Raw genomic sequence first — 18092 nt, 5'->3', positions numbered from 1 at the left:
GTAACCTAAAGTGCAGAACTAGCGATGGGGCCGGCATGCATTTATTTTGACCTAAACTAGGATTCTGGTCTTTGAAGACCGCGACTGGGTTCATTTCCTAGAGGGAGAAAAGGGGAAGCGACAAGGAAGACTCCACCCAGGCGAACCCAGTCAGGCGCCTTGTGTATAAATCCAGGGAGAGGGGCGCCAGGTGGCCAATGGATGAGAAGTCACCAGGCTGGGTACGCAGGTGGCCGGGGGTGGCAGATGGGCCAAAAAGGGGCGGAGGCGGCCCCGGGGGGATCAGGGTGGGTGGCTGAGGGATAGGTGTGCGGGGGAGGTGGGCTGTCCTCCCACCCACCGGTCCCCCGACCAGCGAGCAAGCCTTGAACAAGGCCAAGCAGCGTTGGGCTTCCCAAAGCTGGGGGTCGGCGCAGCCTTCGGTAAGGGGCTCTGGTCGACCCCGCTCCCTGGGCTTGCGTCTGTCCACCGCTCAGCGGGCAGGTCCTGCCTCTGCTTCCTCCCAGTCACCCCCACCGAGCCATCAATTCCTCGGGGAACCGGCTCCTCTCTCAGTGCCCGGGCCAAGGCGCCCTGGGAAGCGGGCGGGCGAGGGTCTGCAGGCACCGGGCCACTTACCCGCGTGCAGGCCGCCCGCTTCGGGGCCGCTGTCCGGGGCGGCGGCGCTGGGCGGCGAGTCCGAGTCGGTGTAGGTGAGCCAGGTGGATTCTGTCTCCCGGGTCCAGCTCTCGTAGTAGCGGGGCTCGATGGCATCCGCCCGGCTCCCGCCGCAGCCCATCCTCCTGCGCCGCGGGCGCGCCCGGCGGCTGCTCGGCTGTAGGCTCTGGCGGCGGCTCAGCCCCGGCGGCGCAGCCCCGGCCCGCGAGGAGGCGGCAGCGGCGACATTGCGTCCCCGCTCCCGCCCGCGCTGCAGCCGCGCGGAGCTCCCGCGGTGTCCGCCGCCCCTCCGCCGGGCCCTCTCCCCGCCCGTCCCTCCTCTCCGTCTCCAAGGTCCTCCCTCCCCTCCGGTCCCCACCGCCCAGTCCTCCCTCCCCACGCCCTGGCCACCCCAGGGCCCCCGCTCGCCCGCCCCCTCCCTCAGGGCTCCAAGCCGGCTCGGGAGCAGGAGCGGCGGCCCCGCAGCCGGAGGAGGGCTGGGGCTCCGGAGGGGCTCGGACCTGTCGGGCCGCGATTACCGTTCCCAGTCTCTGGCCCATCCATCCATCCATCCATCCCCTCACCCACTCATTCATTCATCCATCCTTCCTTCCTTCTTTCGATCCATCCTGGAAAGAACTGAAACGCTTATCATGGGACCCCAAGCTTTCTGGCCACCTGTTACAAAAGCAATGGAACTGGAGGCAACCCCGCAAACCCGGCCAGAGTATTGCCGCTAAGACTTAAGGAACAGTCAGAGCCTATGCCTGTCTTATCTGATTTGGGGAGGCAGGAGTAGGGCTATGATTTTTAAGAGAGTTGGGCTAGGCAGTGTCACTAACACCCCTTCCAGCTGTGGGACTTCATTATCCCCTGAACTTTAAACTCCAGAAAGCAATAGATCACCTGGAACCACCCAGTATCCTGAACCCCCTCTCTGAGTGGAGCGTGGAGGCATGGCTCCTCCCTCCAAGCCCAGGGTGCCCTTGACATTTCTGGGGTCCAGTTGTCAGCCTTTCTTTTCCCGGTGTACCCTCAGATCCATGCGGGTTCAGACCTAGAGCTCAGACTTGGGTAGGCCAATGAATTTACCTGTTCCAAGAATCCAGAACAGGTGGTGAAAGATGAAAATCTTCTTAGCCTTCAAGAAGCGGGTAGGAAAGGGAAGGGTTTGGAAGAATAACTCTTCAATGACCAAGCTCTGCTAGAATATGGTATTAAATAAGTATCATATTCATTCATTCATTCAATGAATGTATATTTACTAAATTCCTATTGTGGCAAAAGACTGTTCTAGTAGACATAATACATATATAATATATTGTGTATATTATCCACTATATGTAGACTACAGGGTGTGATGTTTAATACAACATGTCAAGCATAGAGAATATAGATATAGTACTCATTATATACTATACAATTTATGGAATGTACTAGAGTACATTGTCTATAACAGTACGTAACATCCAGTAGGTAGGGCAAGTTCAGAGCATTGCCTGGCACATAGTAGGCCCTCAGTAAATGTCCAGTGAATGAATAATAAAGTATCTTTTTATAGTAATTTGATTCACTTAAATTATTGCAATTTGGGCTAAAGGTGATCCAGTTGAGGGTGGAGCCATCAGACATCCCTCTGGCAGGTACTAACCAGAATTCATAATGCAGAAGGGAGCCAAGATTCATGGAACTGACCCCAGGCTCTCCTCCTCATGCTGAGTCCAGCACCCGTTCCCACCCCAGGGCTCAGGCTGGCCTCCTCTGCAGGCTTTGCTTCTCCTTTTGAGATGGCCCTGGCAGGCCTCTTCAACCTTGTTTTAGGTGTAAGGTGGAGGGAGTGCAGTTATCCAGGAAGTGGTGGCTTCCCTAGCCCTTTGGAATTCAGATGCCCTGTGCCCCTTTTGCTTCCCCCCCGAATATTTTGATTTCAGAAGAACCAGCTTTCGAGGAGAGAGAATATATAACATCTCTAGCAGAGCCTGTGCTTTCCTCAGTTCTATGGCACAGTGCTCCTTTCATAACCAGCTACTTCGTGATGTTACCACTCAAAGAACAGACAGGCCAGAAACAGTGTCTAAGTTAGACTGTCCTGGGAGAGTTCTAGAAAATGAAAGAAACTGAAAGAGCTGCAGCTTGGTGAGCACAGGAAACAGAGTAAATGTGATATGCAGTGGAGGGGTATGCTGGGGCCAAATGGAAACCATATGCCCATATGTCTACATTGTAAAAGCTATAAACCAAGTGAGCAAGTTTAATTGAAACATGTGCTGTCCTCCTACCTTGACAAGTTATCTTCATAACAACCTAAAAGACCAGGTTCTAATGTAGAGTTCTCTCAATCTCTGGAGTTCTGCACTGAACATGGCAGTGGGATTGTGGGTGGAATTGACCCACCCACTCCTCTTTCTATTCTCAGTTCAGTCCTGCTACACACAGGTCCTTGTGGGCCCATGGGTTTAAGGTCTGTCCATACTCCCCTCCCACAAATAGCTGCCCTTGGCCATACCCCTGGCTGAGGAGCATGTGCCTAGCGGACGTGGTCTGCCCTCATGGGGTTTGTTTCCAGTACAAGCCCTTGAAGTAGGCTCAGGGGGTTTGGAGAAGACCGTTGCAAGGACTCAACTACCCAACAGGGAGGTTAGAAGGGACTGAGACTCAGGCTCCAGGTAGGTGCGTTCTGTGCCCCCTGGATTCCTTGGCCATAGAGAGGACCAGGGCTGGAGAACCAGAGTGGGACCTCTGGAGCAGGTGCTAAGAGCAGGGACCCCTCTTGCCAGGCCCTGTCTACTTATTTGAATGAAATTATGAACATTTTCAGAATATAGAGATGGTTATCAAGTACTGCCTGGCTAAGGTTGAGTGTGGTCACTCATTTCACACACATACCTGATCATCTATTGTGTATAGTGTAAGCTTCTTAAAGACAAAGACATGGTGACATGCTTGGAATCTTCAAAAGGGATTAATTTAATGCCTTCATAGAGTCAATGCTCACCAAATATTTGCTTAATGAATGAATGGCAAGAGGCAAGGTGGGAATACAGTTAAAAGTGCAAGTTCAAGAGTCTGACTTTCTGAGTTTAAAGTTTGGCTCTGCTGCTTAAATGGATGGTCTTGGGCAAGATACTTAACCTCTTTATGCCTCAGTTGCAGCATCTGTAAATGGGAATAATGAATTGTGTCAGTATGTGTAAAGGGCCTCAAAGAGTGCCTGGCGCATAGAAACACTCCATGAATGTTGCTATCACAGCACTTTTGGGGCAACAAGCAACAATGTCATCTCTCTCCCTTAGGAGGGAAATCCCTGAAATTATTATGTCTTTCCACATGAGATAATGTTTGTGAATTTGCTTAGCACACTGCAGAAGTTTGGTAAATAGGTAGGTTTTTTCTTTTCTTTCCTTTCTTTTTCCTTCCCTTATGATGTTACTGCTAACAAGCTTCCTACAAATAAATTTTTTTACCACCATTTTTACCACAGAGCAGTGATATTTTTTCATGGAATCTCTTTCTTGCCATTACATAACACCATTGATTCAGAGAAATTCAGGGGCCAGAAAAAGTTAAAGAGCAGCCAATCCGGTCCTTCTATTTTACCAACTAGGAAATCATAGCTCAGAAACTTGCAGAATTGCCCAAGGTCACACAGGAAATGTCATCTCTGGCAGAGCTAAAGTTTCAGCCAGAGCTCGGGGCCTCTGGCTGCTGGTTCTGTGCTCTTTTAATTACAGCTCTTTAGCTGGGATTGAATTTTCTCCTAAACCTTTAGGAATAAATGTTATAAATTAAATGTAAATATGTAAAATGTAATAAATTATCTTAAACCCTCTGTTCAGAATCTGTAGCTTGACTGGCATGAATTGGTTATCTTTTTCCATCAAGTTTGAAAGCAACAAAAAAAGAATTCTAAGGAGAAAGGCTGCAGCAGGGCATTGGAAAGCCTGAGCCAAAGCTATCCAGAGCAATGAAATAAATTACACCTGTAAAAACTACTGCAGAGTGGTATTTGTTAGGTGATGGGATTCTCAAAATAAATTCTCTTTGGCTTTAAGAACCCCTGTGACTGGTACCACCTCTGACTCATTTCTATGGAAACTGGAGCAGAGGCCTGTAGTGCTTCTCCCTCCAAGGTCTCATTTCTGTGGCTCGGCACCACTGGGCTCTACCCGACTATTGTGAGCTGTAGAAAAGAGACCTTCAGTAAGGCGGACAATCAGGATGGAACAGAAGGGTCAGCAGGAACCTCACCCTGCCTTTAGAATCAGTCATCTGAAAAGGAGTAAAGATAGATTCACTGCCTTACAAGTTTTCATCTTTTTCCAAGTGAAAAAGTAGCATAAATGAGGAACAACAGTAGCAATAATTCCGGCCTACAGGGCACAGACCCTAGGTAAATCTCTTTGGTCTTGAATGCCAAATCTCAGCAAGTTTCCCCACTGCTCCAGATTCAGTGAACATACCAGAACCAGAGCTCTGTGCCCTCCCTCTGAATGATTTTAAAGCAGTTTCCACAGAGCATCCCTCCAGGTCCTCAATCTTGCTAGTTGACACATCCTCATTGATCCACAAATTGTCATTTAGATATAAAGGAAGAAGACTCAAAGTTAGCACCCAAAAGCACAAGATCCGATTTGGATCCCCACATCTGGAGGAAAAAAATCAGAAAATATCATTTGACATGAGCTCATTCTTGCATCTCTTGCCTTGAAGAATGACTGCTTTCCCCAGGGAAAGAATGGTACACCTGGAATCCAGGTGATGTGGGCAGATCGGGTAAACATCATCAGAGTGTAAGTAAGAAATGAAAGCAAATACTACAACAGCAAGAAGATAAGTGAGTTTTTTAATTTTGGTTTAAGAAGTTAGAAAAGGTGAAAAAGGGAACGTCGCAGAAAAACAACAAAAGAAAGTAATTGAATATGTTACAACAAAACATTTATATAAAAATGAAGTTTATATGTGGAATTAAACACTGTAGAATTAATTCTCAGCTAACCCTTAAAATAAATCGTTCTCATGAGAAGAGAGGCTGGCTCCTTTAGGTTAATTCTAGAGAGATTCAGCAAGTTCTTTCACTGATTGCCAAACTTAAGAGTCTATCTCAGTCCCTGGATTAATGTCCTGTGGTACTTTATCATACCCCAAATTAAAACACAGGACAAAGCAAATTTTTTTCTAGTGTTTCTCAGTTTCTGGTTTTACTACACTTCCTTATGGTATAGCACTAGCTCATTGATCAGATGTAATGAATAACTGACTTGTTCTCTCACATGGGAATATGACCAACATTCTACTGGAAATGGCCTGGAGAGGAAAACCCGGTGATGATGAGGTTATGGACCTGATTTTTAAATGACAGAATAACTTCAAGTTGTAGATTTTAATACAAGAAAAGGGGAATGAATAAGAAGTAAGAATAGATCCCAAAAGGCATCTATTATTCCCACAGGACTAATTCTAAAGAGAACTATGAAAACCCTGAGAAGGTTTCGATAAAAACATCCACATAGCATTACACCTTCTTAAAGGCCTTTGGAATCATGGTTATCTACCTCTAATGTTGCTCAGGCCACTTAGTAATACTGTCCTGTGCACTTTCTTTTCACCGGAACAAAGAAAGCTTGAGTAATTTGCCAAAGGTTACTATAAATGTCAGAAAGAGAAAGATTGGGGTATAGATCTCTTAGTCCAGAAACATGGAATTTTATTTCCCTTAAGAAAAAAAGGAAAAGCAGATTGTAACTTCTTTCTGAACTTGGAGAGAGAGCATTTTCTATAGATTCAAACAGTGCATTTTTATAGTGTTTACTAAGACCTGTGGTTCCAATTCCATGTACCCGTTCTGATTGTACCTTCACCTTTAACTCAAGAAGATTTTGACAACGTGAGTCTTAGTCCATTCCTGCTACTATAACAGCATACCTTAGACTGGGTAATTTATAAGCAACAGAAATTCATTTCTCACAGTCCTGGAGGCTGGGAAGTCCAAGATCAAGGTGCCAGCAGACTTGGTGTCTGATGAGGGCTGCTCTTTGTTTCCAAGATGGCACCTTCTTTCTGCATCTGCAAATGGTGGGAAGTCAAAAGGGATTAACACTGTGTCCTCACAAGGCAGAAGAGATGGAAGGGCTAGGTAGCTCCCTTCAATCTTTTTTATAAGAACTCTAATCCCACTCACGAGGGCTCCACCTTCACTTTCCAAAAGGCCTCGGCTCTTGATACTATCACATTCAGGATTAAGTTTTAAATTTGAATTTTGAGAAAACACACATTCAGACCACAGCAGTATATGAATCTGAAGAGCAGTGTGAGAATCAGAAGTCACCTGTAAAAATACAATCCGATGAAAAGAGAGGAACTGAAATAGATAGAGTAGATTTTGTCTGATGCTTTTGGCAGAAAATTGCTGGTGCTGGTATACAATGCCAGGAGCCTAGAGTGCATGACTTGGGTTTCTAAGGCAGAGCTGGAGGAATGGAACAGAATGTTCTCTTTAACCGCTGACCATGGCATAGAGCATAGAGAAGAACTGTTTCTTGGGCTCTTGAAGGTTCTCAGAGATTTTCATATGGCACAAAGCAGTCCAGAAGACTGAGTTTCTTTCTCTGAGAGAAAAGAAAACATATTCAGAACATTTTGTTTGCTCTTTGCTTAATTCTACCACAGTTAACCTGGATCTTCAATCATTAAAGAGACGTGATACATCTTATTCCCTTCCCTTTGCAAAGAGTTGCTTGTCTACCCAGGAAGAGCAGAAAAAAAAAAAAAAAGTCCTTTTCATATTATTCTACTGCTTCTTAGGATGGGGCAGGTCGTTCGTTGTACTTGCATGTAAAGTTAGGTCACACTGCAGCAAGGCTCAGGGGAGCAGATGGTGACTTTTACTCATCATTTCCCAAGATGAAGGAAAGGGACTACAATACTTGACTCTCTCAATGCCATCTTGGTTGTTGCTATTATGACTGATGCTTCCGTCAGAGGAGATACAGATATAGAAGAGAGAAGCTGAGACACCAGGAAATCAGGCTGCCTCTCCATCCTGCTCCCGTTACATTAATGTGGAAATGAGATTCAGTTTGCTTTTTGCTGGACTTCAGTCAACAGAAGAGTAATTGCCTTATCCTAAATGAAAAACATGACTTCCTGATTATAGTAAATACAGAGAAGGGGGTAACATGAGAAGGACAATCCGGTCTTTCACTGTAATTACCCAGCAAAACACTGCCTCCTGAGAGAGCTGGGAGCCCAGGGGCTGGTGGAAAAGAAGCTGAGGCAGCCCGCAGGGCATTTTGAAGGTGAAAGTTGTCCCTACGCAGAAGCTCCTGGTACACTGCCCATTAGGGTGGGCTGATCTTCTGCCTGAATTTGGGGTAATTAAATCAAGGATTAGAATGATATTTTCATTTGTTTTCATAAATGAACCCGTGTTCAATTAAGCATAATACCTACTTCACAGTATTGTGAGGAAGCAGAGACACTGTGTGAACATGTTTCACAGAAGTCCTAACACATAGCAACTGCTCAACAGATGGCAGCTATTATTTTAATCTTTAAAAATGTTTTATTCTTGTGATTGTTTTTCCTTGACTAACTGGGACATTTGGGTCTTCTTTCTGTCCTGCCTTTGACCTTGCAGGGGTGAACTTATGTGCTCACTGACAATGTCCTTAAAGTCCTGGCATCCTCAGAGCAAGACAAAAAGAATGGGGGCGAGCAAAGGTAACCCCCAGTGGGGCTCTGGAAGTGTGGAGGCCCCTCTCCTTTCCTCCTTCCTTCTGCCCCTTTCTTCCTTCCACCTCTGGCCAACGAGGCAGAACTCACAGGCAACACCTGGTTTCTGCACAGATGCAGCTGCACTTTGAACCTAGAGGAAAGTATGGACACTGACTGAGGGGCTTGCGGGGGTGGGCGTCCCTCCCTAGAAGGGCACCCTTTCTGATCCAGTGGGTCAGATGGGCCTTGGTGCACATAGGCAGGCTTCCCAGGCTGGGGACATTGAGAGGGAGGCAGCAGTCCTCTCTCCTCCACTCCAGTGACTAATAAAAGCTAACGTTTATGTAGCACTTACATGTCCCAGTCTCCGTATAATAAGCACTTTGAACATAGATGATCTCACTTAACCCTCACAACCACACTAGGGGGTAGGTACTACTAAGAGCTCCATTTCTGTAATGAGAACTCTGAGACTTAAGGAGGTTAAATGACTTGTCCAACGTCATCCATAAACACTGAAGCCAGGATTTAAATCCAGGTCTACATGGCAGCAAAGTCCACACTCTTGATCACAATGCCAGTCTCGTATTTTAAAGCTGTTCTCATGGGGCTGGCTATCCAGAAACATCCAAGGCTGCTGCAGCTGCTTATGTCACAGTCCAGGTGGAGAGCCTCTGAGGTCCTCTTGAAGGACGATCCCATTGCAGGAAAGCCACATGTGCTGTCCTACAGTTCACAGGAGGAAAATCAGAAATGATTAAAGGCCTTGAGAAAAATTTTCCAATCCAAGAAGCATCTATGCTGTGAGTAATCCTATTCAGAATCGAGAAAAATAGAACAGTTACTGAAAATAGGGTAAAAAAATACTCCCTCCACAGTTGAGAACTCCCTCATAAACAGTCATATGACCAAATCCAGGAACAGGCCATGAATATAAGAATGATGATTTGAATTTGTTTATTACCTATGTTGCACAGGGTTTCAGCCTGACAGCTCTGAGGACAAATAAGTTAGTAAAAATGATGTGTGGGCTGGTAGAATGTTTGAATTATCTGCATTGTTGATTTTGTCTCCTGATACATTCTTTCATAAGGTTGAATTAACTGATGTGCATTTCAAGTTCTCAGCTACCACAAGCAACTTAATGAATCTCAGAGAACTGCTGCTGTCACAGAGGCCAGAAAGCAAGTAGCTTCACTCTTATCAAAGCATCTCAAAAAAGAACAGAATTTTAGGATTTTAAATATATATATATATATGCACCCTGCTGAAAAAGCCCTACATTAGAAAGAACAATATACCTCAGGAATGCATGCAGATATTCTGGGCGGGGGGGGGCGGGAATAGTGGTGATTACAGAATTAAAGAAAAGTAGGTGATAGTCGTGGGGAACAGGTTAAAGCTAAATTATTCAAATATTTCTAAACATATCTGGACAAAGGCTTGGGTGGCCTCTATTTGCTTGACAGACTGAGAATCCTTCTGGGAGGAAGGTTTTGGGACAGCAAGCTTGCTCACAAAGCAAAGCCTTAGCCATCAAACACCAAAGAGGGAAGCTTCTTAGTGCAGCCTGGTGCAGGACGTTCGTATGTGCTTTCTGCCCTGCGCATTCATCAGCTCCCCAAATTCCCTTCCTCCATGAACCTGTGGCCAAATCCTATAGAAAGGAGGAGGCTGTAAGTGAAACTTGGAAAATAATTTCACTCAAAGCTCTTTGATGTTCAGGGATAGATTCCACTCATTTGGCACTCTTCTGACCAGATGCAACATGTACAAAAGTGGGAGAGAAATGTGCTTTGGCACTGCTAGAGCTCCATGTCCTAGTAGGACACTAGTACCCAGAAGTGGTAGCACCCAAGGAATTAACAAGGGGCCCCAGTGAGAAAAGCAAGTCTGGTGCAGAAACCATGGTAACAAGTTTGGATTTTGTTTTAGGGACAATGAAAAGTACTTTTATTAACAGAGATAATAATTTGATATTCTGTTTTTGAAAGATCACTTGTGGCCGGGAGTGGTGACTCATGCCTGTAAACCCAGCACTTTGGGAGACTGAGGTGGGTGGATCACTTGAGGTCAGGAGTTCAAGATCAGTCTGGCTAACATGGTGAAACCCTGTCTCTACTAAAAATAAAAAAAATTAAAAAAATAGCCAGGTGTGGTGACATGCACCTGTAATCCCAGTTACCCTGGGAGGCTGAGGCAGGAGAATCGCTTGAACTCAGGAGGCGGAAGCTGCAGTGAGCTGAGATCATGCCACTGCACTGCAGCCTGGGCAACAGAGTGAGACTGTCTCAAAAAAAAAAAAAAAAGAAAGAAAAGAAAAAGAAAAAAGAAAAAAAAAGATCACTCGTATGGAGAACTGATTTGGGGAGCCCAGGGAAAAGGCAGGGAAATCAATTTGGAGATTGTTACAATAGTCAAGGAAAGAGATAATAGTGATTTATACACTAAGGCAGTGGCAGTGACATTGGAGAAAATGGATAGATTCAAGACACAGTCTGGAGGTAGAGTAAGCAGGCTTGCTGATATTTTAAATGTCAGAAGTAAGGAAGAGGGAGAAAACAAGGATGACTTTCCAGTTTCTGCTTGTATATCTGGGTAGGTGAGGAAGACTTAATGAGGAATAAATTTGGAGAAAAAAAAATCAGGATGTCTGTTTTGGATATTTTGAGTTAAACATGCCTGGGAGACAAGTAGGCAATTAGATAGAGAAGATGAAGAATCAAAAGAAGATCAGTGTTGGAGCCATGAACAAAAGTGTGCAATTTCCTAAGGAGAAAGTGGTAGACAGAGAGAGAGAGAAAGAGGATGGCCTGAGATCACACTTTGAGAAAACCCCTCTTTAAAGGACTGGCAGAGGAAAATGAACTTGAGAAGAAAGCTGGGGAGGAGAAATCAAAGAAGCAGAAAACAAATCCAAAAAGGTATAGTGTCACAGAAGTCCAGAAAAGAGCATCTGTCAGGAAGAAAGCATTCAATTTTGACTAAGGCTCCTGAGTGTTTGTGTGAGTCAAGGATGAAAAACAGCCCATTGGGTGGGAAACATGAATATCACTGGTGAATTTGGTAAAAGCGGCAGTGGAGGGGTGGAGTCAGAGCCAGAGCGAGTGGGTTAATGAGTAGATGGGAACACATGCATGTAATTTTACTTGTTTTTGAAGCCAAACACACACACACACAAACACTAAAGTGATTATCTTTAACATAAATTCATGAGGATGGTAAGACGGGGAGAGGACAAAAACGCCACAGTATTTTGAAAGCTGGAAACCATTTGGAGTAGTTTTAACTAATTTAGCAGGCTAAAGAAGGCAGAATCCTATGTCAGTAGTGAGGAAACTTAAAACCAACACCATCTGCACCTCAAATTTTTCAAAGTCTCAGGAGTTAGTGGCACCAGGAAACTTTAAAAGTAGAGGTAGGGCACGGGAGTGTGAATTGGCATTAAAATAAGGAGAATTAGTTGAAAGCAATTTAAAAAGTAATTATATTTGCAGACCCCTACCCTACTCTTAATAGATGCCCTTCCCCATCCTGGTAGAAGACTGGATTCATTCTCTGGAAAAGATCAAACAATGAGTCTCTTGACTGGGATATCAAATAGGATGATTAAGAGACTGTACATTTACCTGTGCTGAGACTTTCAGGCTTCTTTCCCTCCTCACCTTCCAGAGCACAGGTAGGAAAGATTCTCTTGGAAAACCAACCAATCCAGAGAAAATAACTAAAGATACATCAGGGCTGCCCAAGGAAATAGTCAAGCCAGATCGCGCCACTGCGGAGCTCACAGTGGTTAAGTTCCACTCAGGTGAACAAAGGCTCAAATCAGCTTTTTGGTTTCCACAGTCAAGGATAAGCAGACAGCAGGTATTAAAAGATATCTGAAGAAAGACTCTAATGCAAAAGAGCTACTTGGAAAAAAATGGAAACTATATAAGAGTAAGAAAACATCAAGAAAATTATATTTAATGTCCTCAGAGAGATCAGAGATGTTACAACCCTGAAAAAAGAACAGAATACAAATAAAATAGAACATTTAGAGAACAATCAACAACAACCACAAAAAGCCCTTGGAAATAAAATATATGATGGCAGAAGTAAAACACTTAGTAGAGAGCTGGAAAAATGAAACTGAGGCATAAAAAGGCCAAAGAAATAGAATATAGAAAAGAAAAGAGAAGAAAATTAGAGGATCAGTCTAGGAGGTCCATCATCCAAATAATAGGGATTCTAGAATCAGATAAGAGAGCACAGAGGGGAAGAAATCACCAATGAAATAATTCAGGAAATTTTTCTAGAATTAAACTGTCAAAATGGATTAAAGTAAAGGTCCTCCAAAGAATGTCATCATAAATTTTCAGAAACCTGGGGACAAACAGAATATCCTACAGGCTTCCAAAGAGAAAAATAGGTCACATACATAAGATTAAGAATCAGAATGCCTGATAGGAATGGTGACAAGTGTCTATCATCCCAGTCACTTGGAAACCTAAGGTGGGAGGATCCCTTGAGCCTAGAAGTTCAAATCCAGCCTGGGTAGCATAGCAAGACCCTGTCTCTAAAAATAAAAAATAAAAGTTTTAAAAGAATCAGAATGTCTTTGGAATTCTCAATGACAAGACTAGAGGCTAGAATACAGTGGACTGTAGCCTTCAAAATTCTGAATAAATTATTTTAAACCTAGATTTTTTATTCCTAGCCATCAATTAAGTGAAAAGTCAGAATAAAGGCATTTTTATTTGCAAGGTCTCAAAAATTTTACCTCACGTGCACTTCTGAAGAAGTAACTAGAAGATGTATTCCACCAAAACAGGAAAGAAAAGGTTGGTTAGAGCCAGGGCCCAGGCAAAAGATGAAGGGAATCCTTAGACTGATGAAGAGACCTCTAACAAAACTGTTCTATTCATAATAACAAAGACACAGGATCAACCTAAATGCCCATCAATGGCAGCTTGGATACAGAAAATGTGGTACATACACACCATTAAATGCAGCCATTATAAAGTACGAGATCATGTCCTTTGCAGTAACATGGATGGGGGTGGAGGCCATTATCCTTTGCAAACTAACACAGGAACAGAAAACCAAATACCGTATGTTCTCACTTATAAGTATGAACTAAATTCTAAGAATTAATGGACACAAAGAGGGTAGCAAGAGACACTGGGATCTACTTGAGGGTAGAGTGTGGGAGGAGGGAGAGGATCAGAAAAAATAACTATCAGGTACTAGGCTTAGTACTTGGATGACTAAATAATCTGTACACCAGACTTCCATAACACAAGTTTACCCATATAACAAATCTGCACGTGTACCCCTGAGCTTAAAATAAAAGTTAAAAGAAAAAGAAAACACAACAAAACAAAACAGTGCTACACCAGGGCTTGAGGGCAGTTTGGATACAGTCCAAATTGGAGAAAGTCAGAGGTTTTGGAAGGGATTCTTCAAGAGGACAAAACTAATAGCATAAATCTAGATGTTTTGAGCAGAAAAATAAATTATGGCAGTTTGAAGTTGGACTGGTAATGAGTAGAAAACGAAGCAAATAAAAAAGTTATTCCCAAGGCAAATTAAAAGTTGTGTAAGGAAGAAAAAGTAGTCCAAGCTTACTAGATGGCTCTGCTCTCAATATCACTATATAATCAAAATAAAGTAAACATGGATTATTGAACCAAGGAAAGTTAAGATGTAACCATGCAGGAATGGTAGGAGATGGAAGAATGTATGTGTGTGCTGTGGGAAGGGGAAAGAATGAGAGCTAAATCTTCCTCCTCTGTAGGGGCAGTCAATAGCTACTGCTCACAACTGAGGGATCATGAAGTAGCACAATACTAGCATCTTATTCAGAAACATAGAGCTAAATGTCAAAAAGAAAAAGCAGCTAAAAGAGTTATAAGTAGCTGTCTCTGATGGGGAAAGCAGAGGACTGTTGTTTTTCATAACAAGTCTTACAGAATTCTTGAGTCTTTAAAATATGTGCAAAAAACCTTGCTAAAAATAGAAACCAAATAAAAGCAAAGGCAAATGGAGAGTGAAGAAGTGAAAGTGGCAGCTATAGACATGAGAGATATGGTTTTGAGAGATATGGTTCTTAAGAGAAATAGAAAAGTGAATTATGGTAGGTTGGGTCAAGGGTGGGTTTTGTTTTGTTTCATTTTGTTTTGAGACAGGGTCTTGCTCTGTTGGCCAGGCTGGAGTGCAGTGGTAAGATCATGGCTCACTACAGCCGTGACCACCTGGGCTGAAGTGATCCTCCCACCTCAGCCTCCCAAGTACCTGGAAGCAGTGAGTAAGTAGGGAGGAGCAGAACTACCCTAAGAGCAAATTATGATAGATGTGCCATGATTGAGATCCTCACTCTTGGGCCAGCAGCAAGCAGGGGAGGCCAAGACCTTCATTAAACCAGAATTCATAAGGAGCTCGAAATGGTTCCAAGTTGGCAGTGACACCTGGCTCTCTGGGTGCCACCATGCCCAGCTAATTTTTTATTTTTTGTCAAGACGGGGTTTCACCATGTTGCCCAGGTTGGTCTTGAACTCCTGGGCTCAAGTGATCCTCCTGTCTCAGTCTCCCGAAATGTTGGGATTACAGGCATGAACCACCACACCTGGCCAAGGGTGGGTTTTTTAAAGATGGGAAATAGAGCACATTTGAGATGGGAACTGTCTCCCTGCGAGAGAACTGATGGTGCAGGAGAGGGAGGATTCCAATGGAGCAGGGTCCTTGAGAAGATTAAAGGGATGGGATCTAAAACCCACAGTGTGGGGTGGGCTTTTCTTCCCTTTACTGAACAAAAGGGAATAAAAAGGTAGGTGGAGACACAAGCAGAATTGTAGAATTTCTCATGGCTATGCTTGTCTTATCAGGCCTTAAGACACCCAGAACAGAACACAATATAATATACCAGTAATTCTGTGAGAAGCAACACACAAACTACACCCAGACATGTGATCCTTCAACCTTCCTACAGTGCAGAATGACAAAATTGCATATGTTTGATGAATAATTCCCTCACAATAGATGTATTACCATTTTGCCTCATAGAAATAAGAAAATCTACATTTAAAAAAAAAAAAAAAAAAAAAACTTCCACTGATAACATCTCGGACCAAATATTCTTGCAGGCCCTTGATATGGTTTGGCTGTGTCCCCACCCAAATCTCATTCTGAATTGTAATCCCATAATCCCCACGTGTGAGACCCAGTGGGAGGTAATTGAATCGTGGAGGTGGTTACCCTCATGCTGTTCTCATGATAGTGAGTGAGTTCTCACAAGATCTGATGGTTTTATAAGGAACTTTTCCCCCTTTTGCTCGGCACTTCTCCTTGCCGCTGCCATGTGAAGAAGGACATGTTTGTTTCCCCTTCCACCAGGATTATAAGTTTCCTAAGGCTTCTTCAGCCCTGTGGAACTGTGAGTCAATTAAACTTCTTTCCCTTATACATTACCCAGTCTCAGGTATGTCTTTATTAGTAGCATAAGAATGGACTAATACAGCTCTCCTTCTGCAAAACAATTACATCCTAGATAAAACATAGATGAGATGGGCTTGTAGGAAATATAAGATGTTGCCAAGGGACTCCTCCACACAAAATGGAGCAAACTATAAGTAGAAATTAGAGCTGGAAGCAGTGAGCAAGCAGGGAGGAGCACAGCTACGCTAAGATCTAATAATGGTAGACGTGCCATGATCCAGGTCAGCAATGGGGAGGGAAGGCCAAACCTAAGACCTTCATTAAACCAGAACTCATGAGGAGCTCTAAATGGTTCCAAGCTGGCAGTGACCCATGGCTCTCAGAAGAAGCAGATGCAAATTTTCCCTAGAGAGAGCACCCCCAACCCAAGCTGAGAAGACTCCCACAGATGAAGACCTAATAAATACACAGTCAGAGATCAGCAGGCCCAGGAGGGGCAATGCCACCATGAGTGAGAGTTGGCAGACACATTTTAAAGAAAAGATGGGAAAAGCAAATCACAAATGAAATAAAAGACCCATCTGTGGCTTTGAATATCACCTGAATAGTTAATAGAATGCACATATATGGGTCCCATTCCAGACCTACTGAGCCTGGGAATGTCTTAACACTCATTCCCCACAGAGAGGAAGTCAGACAGCTGGGTGCACCGTCCCTATTTTCCTTTCCACAATTATCTTTGTATAGCTTTTGCTAACCTTGCAGGGAGATGTAAATACAGCAGGCCCATCCATTCAAAGGCAAAAATAAAACTAAGAAAATAGCTAAACAAGATAGCACCCCCTAGTGCCAGGAAGGTAGGAACTGACTTGGCTTGGGTGCTCCCTGTCTCCTGCAGAGCAGAGCACAACCCTAGACTGTCCCCACGAGCCCTTGAGGCATCACTATGCGGGAATGAAATGTTCATCACTCCTCAGTGACTACAATGCACAAAATACTGTGATTGAAGATAATGGGAAATGGGCGCCATAATAATAACGAATGTCTTAATAGCTTAAGGTAAACTGTGTTCACTGGGAATCTAAAAGCGCTTATATAATCCATAGAAAACTTTGCAGGAGGACCAAGAAGGGGCTGGGAAAAGAACTCGTTTTAAAGAAAGAGAGCATCAGGCATGGGCTGGGTCCAAAGACAATGAGCCCATTCCAAATAGAAGTGCTAATTTTGAGTACAGTAGAGGTTGGTTTTAATTTACCTGGTCCAACCTCAATGGCCCTTACCTTATGGAGAGCACCCAACAAAAAAGGGAAAACTGCAAACAAAGGATAGCACTGCTTTGCAGTTTTGTAGCTTAAGGAGCATGCTATTAGGCTAAGAGGAAAATGGGAATTGGAAAATGCCTTGTGTGAAAACCAGTAACAACAGCCAAGCATGGTGGCACATGGCTGTAATCTCAGCACTCTGGGAGGCTGAGGCAGGCGGATTACTTGAGGTCTGGAGTTCAACACCAGCCTGGCCAACATGATGAAACTCTGTTTCTACTAAAAATACAAAAATTAGCCGGGCGTGGTGGCGCATGCCTGTAGTCCCAACTACTCTGGAGGCTGAGGCAAGAGAATCGCTTGAACATGAGAGGCAGAGGCGGCAGTGAGCCAAGATCGTGCCACTGCACTCCAGTCTGGGCAACAGAGCAAGACCCCATCTCAAAAAAGAAAAAAGAAAAGAAAGAAAACAAAACAACAACAATAACCAATCAATCAGGGTTGAATGGCATCAGCCCTATCAGGCAGGTGTTACTACTGTGATTATGTTACAGATGAGCAAAATGAATTCAGAGAGGTTGAGTAACTTGCTTAACTTTACCCAGCAATAAATTGTGGAGGCAAGCCCAAGCATAGGACTTGCTCAACTTTATAGGTCATGTTCTTAACAGATTTTTTTTTCTGATTTGATTGTTTAAAGAGGTGACTGAATTTCATGATTCAAGATTTAGGAAAATTATTACACAATGCTTAGTGAAAATTTCTTCTGCTATCACTGCCCCCAGGCCTCGAGCTTCCCTCCTCATAGGCAAACAGCGTCATTAGATGAAGTGTAATATTCTAGAGATATTTTCTGAGTTTGATTTTGCTGCACCGTTCTGAAGCTCACATTTTTCACCTAGGAAAATATCTTGCAGATCGCTCCTTATCAGTACACAAACGGCTTCCTTGTTCTGTTTTCCAGCTGCAGGATTTCATTTTGTGTGGAGGTGCCATGATGTCGCTCACCAGTTCCCAGTCGATAGACATGAGCCCCATTTCCATTCTTCACTGTAGCTGACGCTC

At 43.9% G+C, this 18092-nt stretch overlaps 2 protein-coding genes across 3 annotated transcripts in view; both read right to left on the bottom strand.

The window, feature by feature from the left end:
* Positions 1-948, bottom strand: part of BAALC (BAALC binder of MAP3K1 and KLF4) — an 82685-nt gene extending 81737 nt beyond the window's left edge. Inside the window, 1 exon segment of one of the 2 annotated variants that reach the window (NM_001266643.1) lies at positions 619-948. In NM_001266643.1, coding sequence (NP_001253572.1) covers positions 619-778 — 160 coding nt within the window. In that variant the 5' untranslated portion in view covers positions 779-948. 2 annotated transcript variants of the gene reach the window in all.
* Positions 1-18092, bottom strand: part of CTHRC1 (collagen triple helix repeat containing 1) — a 403638-nt gene that overhangs the window by 237103 nt on the left and 148443 nt on the right. The window lies entirely within an intron of this gene.

Source organism: Macaca mulatta, chromosome 8 (assembly GCF_049350105.2).
Source record: "Macaca mulatta isolate MMU2019108-1 chromosome 8, T2T-MMU8v2.0, whole genome shotgun sequence".
Taxonomy (NCBI): Eukaryota; Metazoa; Chordata; class Mammalia; order Primates; family Cercopithecidae; genus Macaca; species Macaca mulatta.
Note: the sequence above shows the minus strand (reverse complement) of the source record. Positions and strands in the feature narration are given on the sequence as shown.